The following is a 23,758-nucleotide window of genomic DNA, read 5'->3' on the forward strand; positions in this document are numbered from 1 at the left end:
TTTGTAGTTGACTGTGGTGGCAATCAACCCAGATGCTTGATTGTCTACAATTTCAGCGCTTGCCTTATGGCGCAGTTCTCTAGTATGAAGTGCTGACCGAACTTTCTCTAGAGTTACAGAGTCTTTATTCACAACGAACGATTGAACAAAATTTTCAAACGAGTTGAGTAAAGATACCAACAAAATTAATGCAGCATCTTCATTTTCGATCTTAACATCTATATTTCTCAATTCAAGTAATATAGTGTTTAACTTATCAAGATGTTCACGAAGAGACTTACCTTCAAGCATACGAAGACTGGACAAACGTTGCTTCAATAACAACTTGTTAGTTAGTGATTTTGTCATGTACAAAGCCTCTAACTTCGACCACAGACCGATTGCGGTATCTTCATCTGATACCTCAGTAATCACTTCATCAGCCAGATAGAGTAAAATCGTTGAGTGTGCCTTCTCTTCCAAGACCTCAAACTTAGTAGTGATTTTACCAGAGGTAGACTCCTTTGCAGGACCTGCAACTATCTTCGCATTTTCCTTCGACAATAGTGCCCAGACGCCTTGTTGTTTAAGTAAGGCTCGCATTTTGATCTTCCATAAACCAAAACTATTTCGCCCTGTGAATTTTTCGATTTTCAGATTCATTGAAGACATCTTCTCTTCAGAAAACAAATAGTGATAATCTGATCGGATCTAACCCGTTCTGATACCAATTGTTGTGAGGAATGCAAGAAAGTGATGAACAATGAAGTGTGAAAAAACAAATGAAGAGGGATTTCTTATTGTGAAAGATGAAGATAAAAAGATTACAGGAAATAAATAAAAATTACAGTTATCTAAATTCAGGAAAAAAAATGTAAAACACCTAACTTAATAAACATAACTGTAGAATAAATGCGATGTAACTGAAATTATTAATTCTTATACTAAAGGCAAAACATTACAACGTCTAAGTGAACTTTTTTCCTAAATAATATATACAGGTTCAACTTAGACCTTAGACTTATTATTTTATTCATATTAATATTTATTAATATTTGAACTTTGATAGAAATTCCAAAATTGTCTATATTAAACGAGTTGTTAAATATGTCACAAGTGCTAATAAAGATTTAACCCTTGACCTTATAGGAACACTCATTTTATATCATTCAATTTCATTTTCAAAATTTATATTAATGGGTTTATTTTTTTTGATATTTTAAATATGTTAAATGGTACAAATTTTAAAAAATAAATAATAGTATGTTTTCCAAAAAATTATTAAAAGAAATTAGTAAAAAATTTATGTAGGTGTGCCAAATTCTTTTATCCATACCATGAATACAATACCAAAATTTTTGATATATGAAAATTCATACACAATTCATACCGAAATCTCAATATGATATAAGTAGCATATTGATCATAAAATTACTTACGACATATAAAGTATTATACCGTTAATAAATATGTATATTTTAATAAATAAAACCTGCAAGAGTAAAACGATACCTAAATTATAAGAGAGAATAGATACTCTAAGAGGTTGAGTCTGTAATTTGTTTATCTCGCTAAAAACAACGTCTATGGTGACTTCTTGATATGATACATCCCAGTTCACACAGAGGTTCCAATTCTGTTCGTTTTCCGGGCCTTTTCTACACGTCTAGATGTTCGCGCTATAGTCAGTTACAATATTAACACAGACCTACTTCAGACTTCTTTGATTCCTCGAGAATTCTCCCACGTTTCTCTTCCGCCAGATGTTGTAAACTGTTGAGCCGAATCCGCATTTGAAAGTATTTGACTTAAACTTTGTGCCATTCGCTTTCTTCACATCCACTTCTTTGATTTCTTTTCAGTCTCTCGGGAATCTGGTCATCTCCATATTTTTTGCAAATTTATTCCAAAGTTTCGAGGCAAATGAACAGTTCCAGAAGAGATGATCAGTTATTTCTTCATTTCCTTCACACAACAGACACCTTTAATCCAAAATTTCCATGTACTTTTTGACGCGATTTCTCGTGTTTAGTCTTTCCTAATATGCAAGTCATATGATGAATTGGTGTCTTGGAATAACCTTTGACGACCATACCAGATTAGCCCAATCTACTATTTGCTTATTCTCTAAGATGATATTCCACACTTTGCTTGAAATCATATTTCTATTTTCCTCGGTTTTCCATTGGTGTACGTTTGTTCTTTCGTTGAATTGGATGTTACTAATATGTTCGAGAATGCGCCGCCCCACCGATATTCGTCTAAGGAGCGAATTCCATAGTTTGTCTTTAATGTCTCTAACATTGGCAGCTAGGCAATCCCGTCTGATCCTCACGTTTCTGAATTCCTTTTTATTGATTAGCGGTTGGTCCTCATACCAGGGATCATGCCAAAACAGTGTGTTTATGCTGTCTCTCCAGCTAATATCAAAAAGTTCTACAATATTGTTTCTTAGCTTAAAGATTTTCTTTAACGACCATCCCATACCTTCACTTATTTTGGATGTCCAAACGCTTGATTCATGTTTCATAAATTGAGTGTGGACCCTTCAAATATATATTCTATAAGTACCCGAAAAAGGATTTGTGGCCTTGGTTTGTTTATTTTCAAAATATTTAAAGGGTAATTAATTATAAAAATGATTAAGTAATTTTTGTTGGCCAAAAAATTCTATTACTTCTTAAATCTCAAAAGAGACGAGGGATTGAAATATTATTTTTGATATAAATTTAATTTTGTTAAATTAAATTAATGACTGATTGAAGAGGTGACACTTAATAAAAATCAAGATTTATTTTATGTGTATACACGTTATTTATCAAAGATTTTTGTTGGGTTCGATGTTTGGTAATATTAGGAAAATGCTTTCGCGCTATATCTACCGTACCCGTTAAAATATGGTCTATACTTTACAAAATTTTGGCTTTATAGATTCTTACATTTTTATTTGTCTAATTATTCTCCACAATTTAGACATATATTTTAAATTTAATATTTTAAAATATTAAATAAACGTTGATACCTGCGATTTATGTCGAAAATTATGAAAACGGTATCTGAAAATATAAATTAAAAATAAATTCAAATAGTTCATTTTTAAAATATTAAAAGACATTAAAAATCAAAAGATGGAATCAAACATGTCTTAGGCTAAGTTTTTTTTAGAAATGGCTTACGCCATTAATTAAAAAGATCCGAAAAGAGTAAAAGGAGTACAAAAGTTGAAATTGAGCTTACAACAGTTTGCTCAAAGTCAACACACAATGACCATAAGGAATCCACAGTTGGCCTAAAAAACGCACACGGACATGTACAAAAGTGAATAAAAAATGAAACTAACAATCAATCTGTTGAGTTTTATTTGAGCTCCCAGCTATGAAAAAGGCCCAACAGTGGTTCAAGTTCAAGTTCACTTTTAATTCATTAAGGGTATTATAATATTTTAAAAGGATATGTTATAACCTAATTGGTCTAATATTTAAAGAGCGGCTGCTGTCATCAAGAAGCAGAAGTCAAAAATTAAAAGACAAACGACGTTGTTTGGTTCTTCAGCGTTTGAGCGTTGGACGGGTCTTGAAACAACGTCGTTTTAGACTTAGGTGCGGATGTATGAGCGTTACGTTTGCTTCTGTTTGGCCTGGGGTTCCGCGCGTCGGACACTAGCCTTACGACGTGTTTGAATTTGATTTTCTTTTATTTTTGGTTTATTTTAATTCTTCAAAAATATATAAATTAATTAATATATATAATTTTTGTATTTTGCCTATTTTATTATTATTATTATTATATTATTAATTTTTTAAATTATATTTTAGGTCCTTATTTTTAATATTTTAAGATTTAAATGGTTATAATATTTACTTAAAATAATAATTTAATTTAACTAAGTTCTAAATTTAATTATTTTAGATTTATTAAATAAAATATTATTTAAAAATTGTATTTAATTGAATAGGTAAAATTTGGCCATTTATATACCAAAATTTTAAAGATCCTATAAATATATTAAAAAAATTAATATTTTTGATATTTTGTCTTACGATATTAATATACCGAAAATATTAGTAATTTTATAATCCCATTTAGTTTTTAAAAATAGTAAATTATAAAAAAAAAAAAATTGAACCATTTTGATTGAGTTGAAGGACTAAATTGGATATTAAATTTCATAATAATTAAAAAAATTCATTTTTATTAAATATAGTGTGAACCATTATAATACTAAAAAGTAAAGGGCATAATTGTAAATCAAGCATCAATCATCCACTTTATCATAAGCCTATGAATAATACTCCAAAGCTATCTCTCTCACTACTTCTCTACAAACTGATCATCTCTCCTTTCTCCGGTGACTAAATTCCGCCGCCGGCGACTTTAATTCTTCTCTCCGGCCACCTCCAACTCCACTTTAATCGACCTTCCCTCCTTCTCTATTTCCATTTTCTTCATTAATTTCTCTGCTGTGATGATGGGTGTGAACACCCGATGTTCCCACACTTCACACATAACCGCCATCATCGTCACTAGCTTCTTTCGTCATAAGTTCTAAACATCTTCTGAATCAAATTTTTTAAGGGTGAAATCTCAAATTATGGCAGCTTGAAAAGAGATAACCTTAATCTCATCTGGGTTTCATCAGCTATGGCCGGTCGAAGAACGGTTTATGGCGGCGGAGGAGGAGGTGGAGGACTGAATTCCGATGTTATTTTGCTTCAAAACCAAAGGGTTCCTCTAATTCTGTCTTCTTCATCATCTTTCCTAGGTAATTAATGAAACTTCCCCTGTAATTGATTATTCAATGAGATTTTGAATTTTGATCGAAGAATTGTAGTTCTAGATCCATAGTTTTGTATTTAATTTCGAATCTTGATTGCAGGTTCAAGATCTATGGTTAGCTTTGAGGATACAAGAGTAGGAAACAAACCATTGTTCTGTTCTACGTTTGATCAAGAAAACAATATGGAAGAAGATGAAGAAGAAGATCAAATGGATGATCAGTATTTCCATCAACCTGAAAAGAAGAGACGTTTGACACCGAACCAAGTTCAATTTCTTGAGAAAAGCTTTGAATTGGAGAACAAACTTGAACCCGAAAGGAAGATTCAACTTGCCAAGAATCTAGGATTACAGCCTAGACAAGTGGCCATATGGTTTCAAAACCGTCGTGCTAGATGGAAGACAAAACATCTTGAGAAAGATTATGAAGGTCTTCAATCCAACTATAATAGCCTCAAGGTTAATTATGATAATCTTCTTAAAGAAAGAGATAAACTCAAAGATGAGGTATTATATATTGTTATTGATTGGTAATCAATCATTGTTCAATTGTGTTCTTGATCAATTCTTGATGATTGTTTCTTGAATTTGTTCTAGGTATCTCAGCTTACAGACAAGCTGATGATCAAACAGGATTCTTCGGATCTTCCCTCGATAATAAAGAGTGATTCTTCATATGTGTTTGAAGCTGATCAGTCAGATCTGTCTCTAGAAGAAGAAACAGATAAACAACAAGAACAAGAACAAGAACAAGAACAAGCCTATGTTTTACCAGAGAAGATTGAAGAAACTGATTACTCAGATGACACTTGTTCTAATATCCCATGTTATTTTACATTCCCAGATGAAGAACAAGCATTTGGGTTTTGGTCATATTGATCAATCTTTCATGGATGTTGTAGTAGTAATAGTTTGCTATATTATTAAGACATACAAATAAGGCCCTTTTTGGCCAAATCTATTGTTATGTAAAATCTTGTTTTGTTTTTGTTGAGAAACCAATTGAGATGTATAATCAAATGGGTTTTGAGATTATGTTATGATAATAGTGTGAATAAGAAGACCCTTTTTTTATCTTATTGAAAGGAATATCTCTTTGTTCTTCCATTTAGGCATATGTTCTTCAAAATATCTTGAATTTTTTAATGTAATTCTTAACCCTTAGAAAATGTTTTACTTGAAGAAATGAATTATGTTTGATGTTCTTAATGTGATATAGGGAATCATGGGCTTAAAATGTCAAAACAATAATATGTTTATACAAAAATAATAAATAGTCCATATCTAGAGTAATTCTTCAATGTTTTGAATTATTGTGAATTTTAAATTTTGGTCTCTTTTTGTCCTTGAATATATATATATTTTTTCTTGTAATTTTGAACTGTTTCTAAGTCCACTTGTAAATTAAGGCATGGATGTTACATTCATATTTTATTTGGTAGTGACTAATCGGATCTAAATCAAATCTCATAAATATTGTATTATTATGTTACTATCTAGATGTTTTTGAATAAAAGTAACAACATATACTACTTTTGCATGGAATAATTTGATAATTGGAGAAGAAATCTTTTATTAAAATATGTATAATTAAAAGGTAGTTTTAAATTTATTTATTTTTTAAATGGTTTGAGGTGAAACACTCAAACCCATAATTGACTTGATAATAAAAAATAATATATTCAAAATAGTTCTTAAATTATTTTCTAATTTGGATATAAACCCTCATTTTAATATTTAATTTAAAATACTCTTGAGTTTCTATTTATTTTGATTTTTACCTTTAAAGTTAAAAAAAAACATATATAAGATTACATTAAAATACTCAATTTGAACTTTTATCTTCAAGAATGAGATGATTTCAAAAAATATGAAATTTTCATAGGCAACAATTATAAGAACAAATTAAAGTTTGAGAACTTATTTAAAATAGAAATAATTTGACTTTTTCTTTTGTTTCTTTGAATGAGTATGAACTCTCATGTTGGCTGTCATTGTCTTAATTTCTTTGTCTGACAGAAATGAAATGGATATTAATTAATTTATGTTTATCAATTGAAATTAAGTCAGGTATGAAGGTGTATTCAATGTATTTTATTGAAAGGAAATGCCAGCTTCTATTATCTTATAAAAATAATTAAGTTTGTGAGTGCAAGATTAAGTGGATGATGTAACACCACTAACCACAACCCTAGCAATTTATTTTAAAAACTATGATTTGATGTTAAAATTAACTATTTAATTTGACTAAATCCAATGTTGATGTAATTAATTTTCTTTTAAGTTTTATCTTTATAAGTACTTTATATTTTCATTATACTATGAACATGTTTTTATAGATGATTATCTAAGGATTAAAGATTTACTACTTGTAAGAATGTCGGTTTAACGCAAGAGAGATTGAGTGAACAATGAAAGATGATGATTCTAGTGGTTAGATGAGCGATCGACGAGACTAAATTTCTGTCACGATGCATCTTCACATGTCACTTAATTAAATCGGACCTTGATCAATGCGTTTAGCCTCTATTTAGGTAGCTTTATACTATTTATTTGGAATATTAGTTACAATCATTTCATTTTAAGAAAATGAGTTTTTATGGGAAGATAAGTAGGCCTTTCCTAATTTGCCTCTTCAAAGATTATAATTTTGAATTGATATTGAAATATATTCATTTTGAGAAGGTCATTCTTGGACTAAATCCATCATGTTTAATTCAAATTAAGAAGCAAAAGGAACCTAAGCTTTTGATTTATTCTTGTATATATCATTATCAATGTCAAAAAAGTTTATATGAATTAATAAAGAAATTGAAAGAAGTTTCAAGGGATCAAACACAACATCTTGGTTCTTTGTGAAGAAAGCTTCTTTACTTTATATGAACAATCTAGGTCTCATTCTAAAAAAGATGCTAATTTCCACTACAAGAATTTTCAAATGGAAACTCCTTTGCTCCTATATAGTATATGATTCGAGAGTATATGGGAGTGTGACTAGATTCTAAGTAAATACCATACAAAAATTCTCTAGATATTAAATTGTATTTTTTTTTTAAGAAAATTGAAATATATGTATAATTATATAAATATAACAATATATTACAATAAGTATAGTAGTTAAATTATTACACCAACTATATTTTACCTTGTAAAACAAAGTAACATAAGCTTATTATTTTTTTTAAAATTCATTTATATTAAAAATGATAAAAAAACGTTTAAGCACAATGATAAAGCATGACATGAAAATAAAATAAAATAAAAAACGTTACTTAAAAGTTATCGAGCTCGTAAGTTCTCTAGAAAAACGATTAACTCTCCGACGACTCTATTGACTTTCCAGAACGAATCTTAGAAAACATAATAATAATAATAACATTACGAATGGTAAACATCGGACGGTTATAATCATTGAAAGTCGACGATTTCTCTCAAACCAAATAGTCCATCAAAAAATAATTGGAAATGTAACTCAAATATGTATGCATATCATATCAGTCGCATCGATCCAAATTTTTCAACAACCATCCAAAAACTCAGATATCACCCAATTGATCCCAATAATACTCCACAAAGGCTCCATAGACTAGTTACCCACGATAATACAAAAATAAGTGAGTTACTGATTTAACATTTTCGTGAAACATATATATGACTAACCACAATATAATTTTTTTTCATGCACATATTGTACGTAAGAATTCTACCGTAAATAAAGTTTCATCCAAAGAACGAGATATTTGATAGAATTTTTGACTCCTAAAATTTTTTCCAACAAAAAGTATATGAAATAATTTTAGCGAACAACTTGTAACAATGCCCCACATAAAAATTATGCATTTCTTGCCAATGCATAACATTTTGTTGAGATGAGGACACTTGCTTACGTCCTACCAAAAATAAAACTTTATTATGAGATTAACAATACTTAATGTTTAATCTCCTTTAATATCTAATTCGGCTATTGAAACCACTAGACTGATGATCAAACATGTTTTTAACTTCGACATTTCTACATATAATAGTGTAAGCAAGTTCATGAATCAGGATACATCGTAGCTAGACTTTTAACACTACACCTAATGTTGTCTCAAAAGTTGATCGAAGAACCATCTTCCACCATAAATATAGAGTCTAGACTGCTCACGAAAATTTTCCACATAATTTTATTTTGTAATTTCTAAACTAATAATTTTTTTATAAAAAAATTATTAAAATAGTTTAATTTACTAGAATAATTCTTAAAAAAAACAAATATTACATTTATGTGGGATTGGGTTGAAATTAACTTCAAACATTAAAATAATAATGTTTGTTATAAAAAGTGGATAAAAAAAATTAAAATTTTCTATTTAAAACATATATATTTAATTTAATAACATATTTTAATATGAAATAATGATAAAAATCATAAAAAAATATACGATAAAAAAATCTTAAAAGACCAAATAGAAGGAGTTTTAAAAAAATAAAATTATATATATATAAAAAAAAAGAGAAAAAAAGTTAGGGACAAAGCTGTCATTTTCCATCACGCACAACATCGCCTACACGTAACGTGAACAGTATGCCAACTGTGAAGGGAATGAGATGTGGGTCCCACCACTTCTTGTACCAGAAATAATCTGCCGACGATCTGTCATGACTGCTTCGTTCGGATGCGCGCCACGTGTCGTCGGTCACGTAACCAACCTGTCGTCCTAACCAAACCCATCTAGTCAGACGCAAAGAACAGATGGTAGGTCCATGATGATGTGTACTAGTATTTGACACGTGGAACTTTGCCACCGCATTCTTTATGTAAGCTACTATTGGCGGCTGGCGCATTACATTAGGCCTTGTTTGGTTTACATATCAATTTTTATTTTGTTATGTTTATATAATTTACCTATCAAATTTATAATTACAAATATTATTGATGATGTTATATTTTATTTATGAATTCTAAAAATATATGGCCAAAGTCCAAAGGAAAAGGACATCAAGAATTGTGTTTGTTTTAACACATAAATTTGAAATGTATTGTCCATTTAATTTATGTAAAAGTACAAGGATATTGGTTGCACATAAGAAAAAAACAATTAAGGTCGTGTTCGGATTAGAGTTATTTGAATAACTTAGATGGAGAAAAAAATAATGATAGTAGATTATTTTGAGTATGTGGTGATTATTTTTTTTTTTTGATAAAAAAACTTAAAAGTATTGATATATATAAATAAAATAAAATTAATAATTTAAAATAAATGATATTTTAATATTTTGGTTAAGTTAGTGATGTGATAGATTGAAAATTTGATTTTTTATTTAAATTAAATAAAAAATTTATAATTTAAAAGGTAAAATAAGAAATTATATATTTCTATATTTCAATAAAAATAATAATAATTGGGGGTAATATGTATAACGTTGTGTTCCGGTACATTTAACTAAATTTTAAATATATATAATTTTGTTTGAAATAGTTTTTATACATTTATTTTTGTTTGAAATAATTATGCTCTTTCAAATAGTACAAAATTTTTCAAATAGTACAAAAATGAATAACATAATTTTAAATATGAATAATTCTTTTTCTATTGTCAAAATTTGAACCTTCTTTATAATTAATTTAAAAGAATTAATTGCCTAAGATTTAAATTAAGGGCTAGTTTTATTCAACTTATTCTCATGCCAGTTTATCCGGCTTATTCTCAAGTACGTCTCAACTTATTTAATCGTTAAGCTTGAGTTAAGCTTGGGTATGTTTGATACAGCTTATACGCCCAACTTATTTATTTTTAATCTTTATAATATATTATTTAGTAATTAATATTATATATATATATAATGTTATATATATATATATTTATTAATTTAATTTTAAATATTAATAAATGATTTAAATTAAAAAAGAATATATATTTGAAAATAAATTATATTAATATATTATTTTTTATAATTTTATTGTTAATATATAATTTTAATTATTAATAAAGGACTTAAATTAAAAAATAATATATTTTAAAATAAATGATATGAATATATTAATTTTTATAAATATATAATTTTAAATATATTTAATATAAATATGATATAAAATATATATAGATATATATAAAAGTATTTAATAATATTTAATAATATTTTTTTCACATTTTCACACTTCCCTCTTCAATTTTTCAATTGTTAATTTATCTTTGTGCTCTCTAACACTTTTAGTATTATCATTCATTTCGGGATTCATCTTTATTGTAATCAGTATTTTAGATAGTTAATTAAGACTAGTTTGATTTCTAAAATTATAATTATAAATAAAAAATATGAAAGTGTATTTATATTTTATATTTTGCTTAATTATTTTATATATTAAGATACATATATTATAAATAATAAATAAAAATATATTTAAATATATGTTTTTTATTATAATAATTTTATTATTATAAATATATAGAATAGAGGAGAGAGAATGAATAAAATGATTATAAAGATATTAAATAGATGAGAGAATGAATAAAATGATTAGAAATAAATGAAATATATGAAAGAGAATGAATAAAAAAATATTTAAAAATAATGATTGAGAAAAACGCTAAGATTATAATCTTAAATGTTGAGAAGAGGTAAAGAGAAATTTGAGTTTAAACGCAAAAGTGTGTTTGATTGTAATTTTTTGCGTGAGCTTATTACGCAAAATTATTGTAGCAGCTATACGCGGCTTATTAACGCTATGCCTAAGTTGTGTTTTCTTACTTTTTTGGGTTATATATTGAAAATTTTTCTCTATCATTTAAGTTTAACCTCTAATCTCTTATATTTAAATTATACTTCATTTTGACTAATAAATTAATTTTGTTTATTTCAAATTAAATTAATTTTCAATAAAAGGGACATTGTTACATCACTTCAAAATTTGGTCGGAAAATCGATCTAAAAGGAGATAAAGAAAGATCAAGAAGGAGATAAAAGAAAGATCAAGAAAGGGATGCGATACCAAATAGAAGAATAATGTGCGATCAAGAAGAATAAAATGAAAATTTCAAAATACAACCCGGTAATGAAATTTGATTTATTTAAAGCTGAAATCAAACTAATAGTAAAAGTACTAGTTTGGCTGTAATAAAGAATTAGAAATGAAATTTAAAACAGTTATACAAGGATAGGAACTTCCATGTGTAATTAGTCAAAATGTCATTAGGACCCCTCATTCTAGTTAATCTAGATAGTGAGTCATCTCTTTATGAATATTTAAAACAGTTATACAAGGATATATATATAATTTAAAACAGTTATACAAGGATATATATATATATATATAATTAATATTTATGATTGTACACTTTTATGATTGATTTTAAATAAATTTTAAATTTTGACTAATATTTACTATATACATTAAAATTTTAAATAAAGCATTTTGTTAAATTTGGAAAAGAGTGTAAAATGTTACTAGCTCCATGTATGCAAATTAGTATCAACTAGGCTAAATAAATAGTATTTTATTAGTAAAGTCCAGAAATAGCCCAAACAAAGCTTATAAATTGGAATAGACAGGCTAGAGCATCTTTTCATGGCGGCCCAATATTATATATATGGAGAAGACTGATTCTTTCATATGATAAAAGGCTTAGTATTGATCATAAAAAATATCACTTAAAAAAAATTTAAATACAAACCAAAATTATGTTTTAATTTTTATTTGTACAAATAGAATATGAGAACTTTAATTTTATAGATAATTTTATTTTTGTCATTTTAACTTATACTAATATGTTATAAACTATTTCAAGACAACTCTAAACAAAGAATTCATTTGTATTGATTAACACAAATGTAGGTTCCAATATAAGACCAAATATACTGTGGTTGTAGGAGATCCCATATCTGCTCTTACACAACCTCCATCAAAGTGAGCTTATTTTACACATCGTTTACTCCATTCACGTTTTCAATCATAAAATTTTGTGTCAAACGTATTCTCGGTTGTTCGGGCTATCTCATTTGGACAAGGAACCAAGATTGAAAAATCTATCATGTCCTCAATGGATCTGACGCGTCGTTTGGTCTCTCCAAGGCTAGGGTTTCTCTTACACTTTGTCAGCGTTTTAACCTTGACCCGCTCGGTCACTAAGTCGTGGCTTGCATGGAACAATTGCTTCAATTGGTCTAACCTCGAGATGGAAAATGATAAATTCAAGACTATAGACCGGAGCAAGAACCTTTCGGGCATGACGTCACGAATGTCGAGCATATTGATCGTACCCGATTTAAATTCGGATTCTCAAAAGAATTTCCCCGTTTTTGGAGATAAAGAAATTGGAAGAGTGTTAAACAAACTTTGTAGCTCCTTCTACCATGATAGTTAAATTCATAGTTACAAGGTATCATATCATGATTTATGACTATTTTTTTTGTAAGGGCTACGTATTATGGAAGGAATTGAAATACCACTAAAGTTGTATTGTGATAACAAATCAATCGTATTGTATTTCAATAAAAACATGAGTATAACAAAGTCAAAATTTATTGACATTAAATTTTTTGTTGTTAAAAAAGAGTACATATATAATAGACAATTAAACATATAACATATAAGAACAAACTCCATGCTAGTATATCCTCTTACACAAGGTTTGGTACCCAATGTTTTTCATAAGCACACTATTCACATGGGTATTTTAATATTTGAGAATCTTTAGTTTAAGTGAGAATTTATATTATATTGTTGTTCTATGACTATAAAGTATGTGTATACACTTATGTGTTTTTAGGTAGGATAATGTTTAAAGACATTATGTACAAAAATGTGAAAAGTTTGATCTCATTACTTAAGTAGGACAAGTTGAAAATTTACATTAACATATCAATGTGTGCTTGAAATTTTCATACCTCACATTGGAGTTTAGTTGTGATTAAAATACAACGACGAGCTCTATGATTCTATATTGATATAATTAATTGATAAAATTGTTATACAAACATACAATTGAGATGACACAAAATTTCAGGCGTATTATGGTTAACACATTTTTAAAAAAAATATGTGACCAAGTGGGAGATTGTTAGAATTTATGAGTCATTAATATAATAAATAATTATACAAATGTCATCTTTAATATGATCATTTCTAATTTTATGAAAATGTTAAATTAAAAATATTTAAAACAAAATAATTAACATGTTGGTTATTTTGTAATGTATGGTCCTCAAATTGAGGTACATTCATTTTCTTCTTTGTGTCTTCACAATAGATAGAAACTAATTGAGATATTCATCAATTGAGAATAATGTGACATCACATTATTTACGAAAAAAAAAGTTTTATTATTTTTTCAGCCAATCAAATTGCATCGTCATGTCATTCCTTCGCCCATTTTCTATTTCAAATTCTCTCTCCCAATCAATTTTAATCAAATATTAAAGAATCTTTCTATTCTAATAAAAGAGAGAAATGTTCACATGTACACCTCTACTTATTAGTTTTAATTTTTCAAAGATGAAAAATATTATATTCATCTACGAAGTTGATGTCATTTCTTAAATTTATTTACTAACTACCTATCTTAATAAAAATAATAACAATGTTAAATTTTCGATATTTTTATTGAGACTAGTTTTTTTTAATCTAAATTATTTTCTATGTGACATTCTCTTTTAAATTTATAATTTTGAATTATTTGAGAGGTGAACTTAAAAATGCAATGACCATACCACATGGAACACACCATTTCTATTAAATTATTAACTATTTAAATTATAATATTTAGATGGTGTCAAATCATATAACTGTGAACAATAATGTGTGGGTACAAGATGGGGTTGGAATAAAATTTGGCCACAACAATTGTCTAAACATGACAAGTTCAGACATGTTTGGTATAAACAATTTATAGAAATATTTTTATTGCGATTAAGAACTTATGCATTATCATTATTTTGTCACACCTTTTATTACATTTACATTGCTTCTCACATTCTCCAATCTTGTTTTACAATCATTTAACCACAAACATTATTACAAACATAAATTAACAATACATAATCATTGTGATTGTGCAACGGTCCAATTCATGTCGTTCTCAAATATCCAATGACAAACCTCAATGAGTCCGGGGCTTGATTTAAGCGCCAAAAAAGCTCCATGTTCCGGGCTCCAATCAGATGTGTCGAGATGACAAACTGCAATCCCGTTATTAATTTTTACCTTAGTTTGTACGTCGAGGATGTCCGCAGCATAAACCCTAACATTTGGGAGAGAATGACAACAGTATAACAAGTAAGGGTAAAGGATTTGGTGACATGACACGGACTTGCTTATATTTCCATCGTTTATTCGATTTACGCTTCCAATCATAACACTTTGTGCCCACCCGTTTGTATTCTCGGTTGTTCGGGCCACCACATTTGGGCCGAGAACCGATATTGAAAAATCTATCATGTCTTCAATGGATCCGACGCATCGTTTGGTCTCGCCCGAGTTAGGGTTTCTCTCGCACTCAGTCAGCGCGTTAACCAGGACTCGCTCGGCCACCGAGTCGTGGCTTGCATGGAACAATTGCTTCAATTGGTCTAACCTTGAGGTTGAAAAAGGTAAATTCGAGACTATAGAGCGGGGCAAGAACGACCTTTCGGGCATGGTGTCGCGAATGTCGGGCATATTCATGATTGTACCCGATTTAAGTTGGGATTCTCGAAAGAATTTCTCCGGTTCAACCATTTTATTAGATAGAAACCTGTGAGGACCGGTTGCGTTACTATAAATGAGAAACCCAATCCCGTGTTTGAAATTGTTATTCGGATTGTTGGCAGAGTTGAAGGAACAGAGGAGGTTTGCGGCGGAGCAGAAGGAGGAGAGGTAGGTGGAGAGTTCGTTATGGGCGGCGAGGTTTGAAAAGAAGGCGGCTTTGACAGCGGAGAGAGGAGAGGCTTTGGAGATGAGGAAATTGGGTATTGGGAGAGAATTTGAAATGTGTGATTTCCAATAACGGGTTAATGATGCTTTTGGAGAAAATGGGGTTTCTTGATTTGTATTATTGTTTATGGAGATTGCATTCTCCATTGTTGTTGCAAATAAAACCTGCAACCAAATAGAGCATAAGTTACAGAGAGACTGAATATAATGTGAATTGAAGAGAGAAAAGAGAATGTTACCGTTACATGGAAGGAGGAGATGAGAGAAAGGAAGATGAGTAGAGGAAGAAGACGAGCCATGATGTGTGTTTGTTCTTGCCTTTCTCTCTTGTCTATAATTATATATAGAATGACAATGGGGAGCTCCCGGCGGACCTGACGGATAATTCATTTTCTATTCCAAAAAATAACATTCTCGAATCAATTACCGGTTAAAAACCGCCCCTAATAGAACAATTCTGTTGTATCGGGTTGTTTCAAATTGTTATTCCGACTGCTTTATGTTTCGAAAAATCTCCTAAAGCACCTTAATACCATATTCTTAAAAAAAAAAAAAAATATTTCTCAAAAATAAAATTATATAAATAATATATATTTTTTATATTTTGAATATTGTAATATATATGAAAACTTATATTATTATAAAAAATAAATTTAACACTTTTATAAAATATGAAAATTAAATAAATATATTAACAAGGGTGTTTAATATTTGGTCTGAACTGAATATTCGACCGAATTTGAATTCACCGAATTTGAGTAAACTGAATTCGAATTACATTTTCAGTTTTCGAATCGAATTTTAAACCGATTCGAATTAAAATACGGTTTTTGATTTGGTTTTCGAATTTAAGTTTTAACTCGAAAACCAAACCGAATTTATTTTTATTATATATATTATATAACTTATTACATATTATATATTAAATTATCATCGACCTCCAACTAGATCCCTACATTTAATTCATAATCTCTCATTCATTTTTCCCTTTCTCTAGTTGTTTACATCTTTTAACCGTCATATATATATTATCGTCGCCAACACTGTTTTTTACTTTCGTCGTCCAATTGTTGAATATATATTAACGTTAGTCACTAAGCTAAGTTTGCGTGATTTTTTTTTTTTATAAATTAAGTAGATAAGATCTCTTTAACAACTTATTTATTTTGTTAACTCTTTTTTAAAAAATTTATCTTATGGGTAGGTGATGTTCTATATTTGGTCTAAACCGAATATTCGACCGAATTCGAACCGAATTCAAATAAATCAAATTCGAATTTATTTAAATCGGTTCGGTTTTCGAATTTGCTTAAAAAAAAATAAAAATTCGAAAAACCCAAACCGAAAACTCGAATAACCCGAAAATCGAACCGATGAACACCCCTATATATTGATAACATTGTATATTTAATTGTGTTTATTGGTGTTAAGAAAGAATAGAAGTAAGATAAGAGGGGGACACAAATATGATACCGCTTCATTATGGTCAACTACCGGTCAAATCGAAAAAAAACAGGACGAGATAATTCAGATCGAAAACCGCATCATGATTATAATAATAACTTAGTTTTTAAGCTTTTTGTTTTATGCTTATTTCATTTTTACTTTTTCAATTTTCTTTTCACTGTATGTTGAAGCTGTAAGTATTTTAATTTTAACCTAAAAAAACCTTTACTTTTATATAAGTGTTTGGCAAGAAAAAAATAATAATGATGAATGATTTTAAGTAAAGGATGGTTATTCTTAGTAAAAAAATTAAAAAGTATTGATAAAAAATAATAAGTTATAATAAAAAATATTTTAATATTTTATTTAATAAATTAATAAAAAACAAATAAAATAATATTTTATTTTGTTTCAATTATTAAAACAACAACACGAGAAAGTTCCAATGACAACCACTCAATATTTAATATATATTTATTTGTAATTAGATGGTAAAGGTTTTGTTTAGATTGAGTTTTAAAAAAAAAATTTAGAGAAGACAAAAAGTAATAATTGGTAATAATTTTGAAGAAGTGATAATTATTTTTTAGTAAAAATACTTAAAGAATATTAATATAAATGAATAAAATAAAAAATAATAATTTAAAATATAATGTATTTTAGTATTTTGGTTAATGAAATGAATGATGTAATTATTAAGAAGTGACTAATCGAAAAATTGATTTTGAATGAATTTTTAAAAAAACAAAAAAAAACATGACTAAAGAGTGACTCAGTGAGAAAGTGAGAGATTACAATATTATGAAAAAAAATATCTGAAACCGACAATAAATTTTATGCAACTTGTGCATATTATAGGAGGATATAAAATTTAAATATATATATCTTAAATTTTAAATTAAATTTACATTATGCATCATTCTTTTTAAACATATTAAAATTCTTTAAAAGAATAATTTTAGAAATCTAAGATTGTAAATTATTCATGATCAAATATAATTACAAGCAATAACATCTAACTCTACTGTACCTGGGGCGGAGCCACCCATGGGTTAAGGCGTGCTCCAGCCCCACTTAAATTAAAATCTTAAAAGAAATTTTTTTATATATGTGTTTGACATGTGAGTCTTATCCCAGTTGGTGTGAATATGAGGTCAGATGATCAAACTCTGGCCTCACCTTTAACTTATTATAAGTTATAATAATACATAAATTTTAATTAATATATAAATAAAATTTATTTATATATAAAATTTTATAAATCATATAATAATATTATTTATTTTAAAATTATATTTATATAATAATTATACATTATTTTTTATTATTGCAATATAATTAATAATACAAATTATTTATAAGAGTAAAATATAAAAATTAAAATAATAATAATAGTGTTTTATATTTCTTAATTTTAAACTATTTTAAAATTTTAAAAGAAAATATAAATTAATATTAATAAATAAGTTAAAATAAAGAATTTGATATCCCTACTCAAGTACTTAACAAATCTCCTAGAATTGATGTTGATGTAAGTTCTCTTAAACTTGATCCAACATTACGTATTCCGATATGAAAATATCCTTTTAATCAAATGGATGAAATTAGACGAGCTTATATCAAAATGGGGTCATATCAACCTATTAAGGATGAGTACCCGCCGACCAAATTTGGAAATCAAAATCGACGGTTCCAAAGTCATTGGTTTAAGAAATTTACTTGGTTAAAATACTCTCCTTTGAAAGATGCTGCTTTTTGTTTCACATGTTTCTTGTTTTAACATAAGCAACCCCAAAACCTACATTTACAATAGATGGATTCAAATATTGAAAGCGAGTTAATGATGAGGATAGATACTCTTTTGTTATGCATATAGGATATAATATTTCACCACATAATATGGAAGTTGAATATCTTGATAATCTAATGAATATCCTTATCATATTGACAAAATACTAAATGCACAGTCTTCAGATGAAAAACAAAATAACAGATTACGGCTTACAACAACTATTGAAAACACTCGGTGACTCACTTTGCAAGCGTGTGCATTGAGAGGGCATGACGAGTTTCCATCTTCTAATAATCGTGGAAATTTTATTGAAAAAAAAAACGAAACATGAAAAGTTAAATCTGAGATGTAAGTTGAAGTTAGTCCCAGTAATTTTTTATCCTCTCTGCCCCTGTACTGTACAATTTACTAGCATCACTGGATTCCACTTATATTGACGTCCAATCAAGGAGTAGATATGAAAGAGTGAGAGGCAATAAAAATAATTTGAAACCGACAATAAATTTATGCAACTTACACCTATACATATACATAGCATAAGATATCTTAAAGTTTAAAAATTTAGATTGTAGATCATACTTTTAAAACATATTTAGATTGTAGATCATACTTTTAAAACATATTTAAATTCACCAAAAACCAATTTTTGTAAATAAAATCAAGCCAATATTTGTCCGTTCAACTTCTCAACTTCTCAGACTAATCTAGTTTCTCCAACTAACCTAATTTGTTTATTTATGGTTGAAACTCAGTTTTTATTTAATTTAATTTTATTATTACATTTAAAATTCATTTTATATATATATAGATATATATGTTTAAACCATTAATTTTATAAATTTAATATATTTAAATTATTATTTGTATAAATTAAATTATTTATATTTTGATAAAAAAATTTTTTTTATAAATTTGATTATTTATATTTTAATATATATATATATATTTCAATTATTATTTATATAGTGTAATAAATATTCCCTTAAATAAGAAATGAATTATTAACGAGGTCAAAGCCAGCGTATTCGAACCGAAATGAATAACCCATGAAAAACTATCATTTGTGGGAGGTGTGTGCAAGAAAGCATATGAGTCGTAGTCAATGTTGTCTTGAGCAAAATAGTAAATAATTTAGATAAATAATGATTGTAATCGTTTTTATTAATAATTAATTATTATATTGTTATGATTAAAATATTTTAAATTTATTAATATTTATCAATTATTTATTAAAATGTTTAAGAGAATATTTATTACAATATATAAATAATAATTGAAATTTAAAAATATATATATTAAAATATAAATAATTAAATTTATAAAAATAATAATTTAAATTATATATGAAAATATAAATAATCAAATTTATAAAAATAAAAACTTAAAACATATATCCAAATATAAATAATTTAGTTTATACAAATAATAATTTAAATATATCAAATTTATAAAAATAATAATTTAAAAATATATAACTATATAACTATATATAATAAATTTTAAATGTAATAAAATAATAAAAAAATATAAAAAAAAATTAAGTTTAAACAGTAAACTAGATTAGTTTGAGAATGAATGGACCAATTAAGTTAGTTTGGGAAGTTGAACGCCAAACAAAGTTATTTTGGAAAACTATCTTAAAGTCTGAACAACCCAATTCTCAGTAACAATAGAAATATCATCTTGATTTCCCATATTTCTCTGTTTTTGTTTGCCCTTCTTGGATTATTATTAGGTTATTGATTTCTCGTCTTTTTAGATTTGCTATATTGACAAGAATATCATCTTGATGTTCTTGATTTGTTCTTATTGCATAATCATTAGGCCTATTAGGCCTATGAATCCTGTCTTGATTTGGGTTTTCTTGCTGGTTAATTGTCTAGCTAATTTCTCATATTAGCTTTTAGGGGCATACCCAATTCTTGAAACCTTTTGTTTGTGATTCTTGAAATTCATTGATATATTTTAAAGCTTGTGGTGATTCTAAATTGGATCTTGTGCCCACCATATTTATCTATTGTGAGAAAAAAAATAGGGCAGTCAGTCGAAGGATTGATGACTCTAATACCAGTTTTATGCCAATTTCAAAGTTGGTCGGAGAAACGACCGGAAAAGAAATGAAATAATGATAAAGAAGAAAATGTGATGCCAATAGAATAATAATGTGTGACAAAAAATAATAAGATACAAATTTTAGAATATTAACTTGAGGTAATGAAATTATTATTTCTCAAAACGTAATATTTAAAGTGTTTATATTTGATCTATTTAAAGCTTAAATGATAGAAAAGTACTAGCTTAGTTGTAATAAAAAATTGGAAATGAAATTTAAAAAGGTTTTATAAGTATAGGGATTTCCATGTGTAATTAGTCAAAATGTGATCAAGACCCCTCATTCTAGTTTAATCACAATCATCTCCTTTAGACACGTCACAAATGGCTATTTATAAGTCATGTTTGAGACCGACGTTTAATATAATAATATCATATTTTATATTTCGTAATCTTTATCATATTATTTACATTTTAATTATCAAACATCTTCATATATATACTTCGACATCAATAATTTTTATTGTTTAGAGATGATTTTGGGACATAACACAAACACACAATATTTAATTATGAAGGAGGCGAATGAGTAACAACCTCGTCGTTGCCTTAATCTACAACATGTCTGTCTAAAAATGAAACACAATATATGTGTAGTCGTTTGAGAATTAAGTTAAAAAAGTCATCACAAGACAAATGTGAAAGTTTTGCTCGCAATAGGACTTAGAAAAACAAAAAATAGATATATTATGTATAAGATGAATTTGTGTCTATTTTCAACACAAAATAACGATTTTATAACATTTTAAATGGTTTAGATATTTAAAATGTAAAATCAAACAAAAATAGATGTAATAAATCATTTTAAACAAAAATAAATATTAAAAACAATTTAAAAATAAATAAATATAGCATGAGCAATTTCAAATAAAACCATATACAAAGAGACAATTAAATGTATAAGAAACATTATATCCATCCAAAATAATTTTTCCTTTCTCTCATTTGATTTAGAAACATGTTTGGTATAAACTCAATTAAATATTTTAAATGTTTATTAAAATTTAATATTTTGTAAATAGATTAATGAGTGATTTTTTAAGTAAAAATTTAAATTAATTAAACTTCGTAATTTTAAGTTTATCATATTAAAATTTAAACTATTTTGAGTTTACGATTTTATAAAAATAAAATCAAATATTTACAAATTTTAAAAATAAATTATTATTTATTTATATAATTGAACTCATGTAATTATTTATTATTGATTTTAGATATAGCATTTTGTTAAAATTGGAAAAGAGTGTAAAATACTAGCAGTTCCATGTATGTGTAATTATGTATTTTAAATGGGATAAATAGCCCAAACAAAGCCAATTATAAATATATTGGGATAGGAAGGCTAGAGCAGGCCCACTATTATATATCGAGAGAAGACTTATTCTTTCATATGATAAAAAAGCTCATTATTGATAAAAAAAAAAAGTATCATCTAAAAAAAAAAATTATTAGAAGCTAAAACAAACCAAAATTATGTTTTAATTTTTATTTGTACAAATATAATATGGAACTTTAATTTTATAGAGAATTTTATTTTTGTCATTTTAACTTATTGTATTGATTAACACAAATGTAGTTCCAATATGAGACCAAATATATTGTGGTTGAAGGAGGCCCAGATTTGTTGTTACACAAATGTGATTGTGAACCACACATTTAATGTGTAAAATAAGCTAGCTCACTTCTATAGAAGACACATCTTGTGTAACAAAATAAGCTCAATATGTTAGAGATGATCATGCTAACATCCTATATTCAAACAAATTAGAATCAAACATATATTTTTATTTTTATGTTAATGTTATACTAAAAAATGGAATTTCAATAATTAAAATTTATCAGAATTTATATATAAAACAAATATATAGAACCCTAAACAATAATTTGGGTAGACACTGGATTTTAATATATATATATATATATATATATATATATATATATATATATATATAATATAATATAATATAATATAATATAATATAATATAATATAATATAATATAATATAATATAATATAATATAATATAATATAATATAATATAATATAATATAATATAATATAATATAATATAATATAATATAATATAATATAATATAATATAATATCATACTTAATTTTCAAAGTGTCTGGATTGCCGAGTCGAGAGTAGTGAGAGTAAATAAATAATTGGGTCGGATTATGAGTTGACCCACCCATAAAATTAAAACGGTTAAAAATAAAATAAAAATGTTATATGTATGTTTCGAATTTGTAACATAACAAAATAAGTACAACCCTTTAACCAACTAAACTAATACAATTTTATATTTTAAATTCAACACACTATTTCTATTAAATTAATAACTAAGCGTTATTTAATAAATTCACAGGCGTAGTAGGAGAAGTCTAGCTAAACGGAAGGTTCGATGTAATTGACTTTAGGAGAAGTCTAGCTAAACAGAAGATTCGATGTAATTGACTTTCTCTTGACTGTCTTCCCCCGGCCCTCAAAAGAAGGAAACTTCGAATCTGACCTGTAATCCTAGCTGCTTAAAGGTTCTAAATTTTCCGATCCAAAAGAAAAAATTCTTAAAATTAAGAAATTATTATATTTAAATGTTCCGACATCGTCAAATTATTAAGTGGAGAACAATAATGTGTGGGTAAGAGTTGGGGTTGGAATAAAATTTGGCCACAACAATTATCTAAACTTGACGAAACATTCTTTAAGACTCGTTTGTGATAAACAAATTATGGAAATATTTTTACTGCAATTAAGAAC

General features: G+C 27.0%; 2 protein-coding genes across 2 annotated transcripts; one reads left to right on the forward strand and one right to left on the reverse strand.

Annotated features, from left to right (window-relative positions):
- Positions 1-4,274: 4,274 nt before the first annotated feature.
- Positions 4,275-5,860, forward strand: LOC124920382 (homeobox-leucine zipper protein HAT5-like). The gene is made up of 3 exons (XM_047460862.1): positions 4,275-4,741; positions 4,856-5,262; positions 5,353-5,860. Exons 1-3 carry the CDS (start codon positions 4,621-4,623, stop codon positions 5,632-5,634), a joined length of 810 nt encoding a protein of 269 aa, XP_047316818.1. The 5' UTR covers positions 4,275-4,620; the 3' UTR covers positions 5,635-5,860.
- Positions 5,861-14,638: 8,778 nt separating this feature from the next.
- On the reverse strand, positions 14,639-15,839 carry LOC124920383 (polygalacturonase 1 beta-like protein 3). The gene has a single exon (XM_047460863.1). The coding sequence runs from the start codon at positions 15,791-15,793 to the stop codon at positions 14,777-14,779; it is 1,017 nt and encodes a 338-aa protein (XP_047316819.1). The 5' UTR covers positions 15,794-15,839; the 3' UTR covers positions 14,639-14,776.
- Between the last annotated feature and the right edge of the window lie 7,919 nt (positions 15,840-23,758).

Source organism: Impatiens glandulifera, chromosome 1 (assembly GCF_907164915.1).
Source record: "Impatiens glandulifera chromosome 1, dImpGla2.1, whole genome shotgun sequence".
Classification (NCBI taxonomy): Eukaryota; Viridiplantae; Streptophyta; class Magnoliopsida; order Ericales; family Balsaminaceae; genus Impatiens; species Impatiens glandulifera.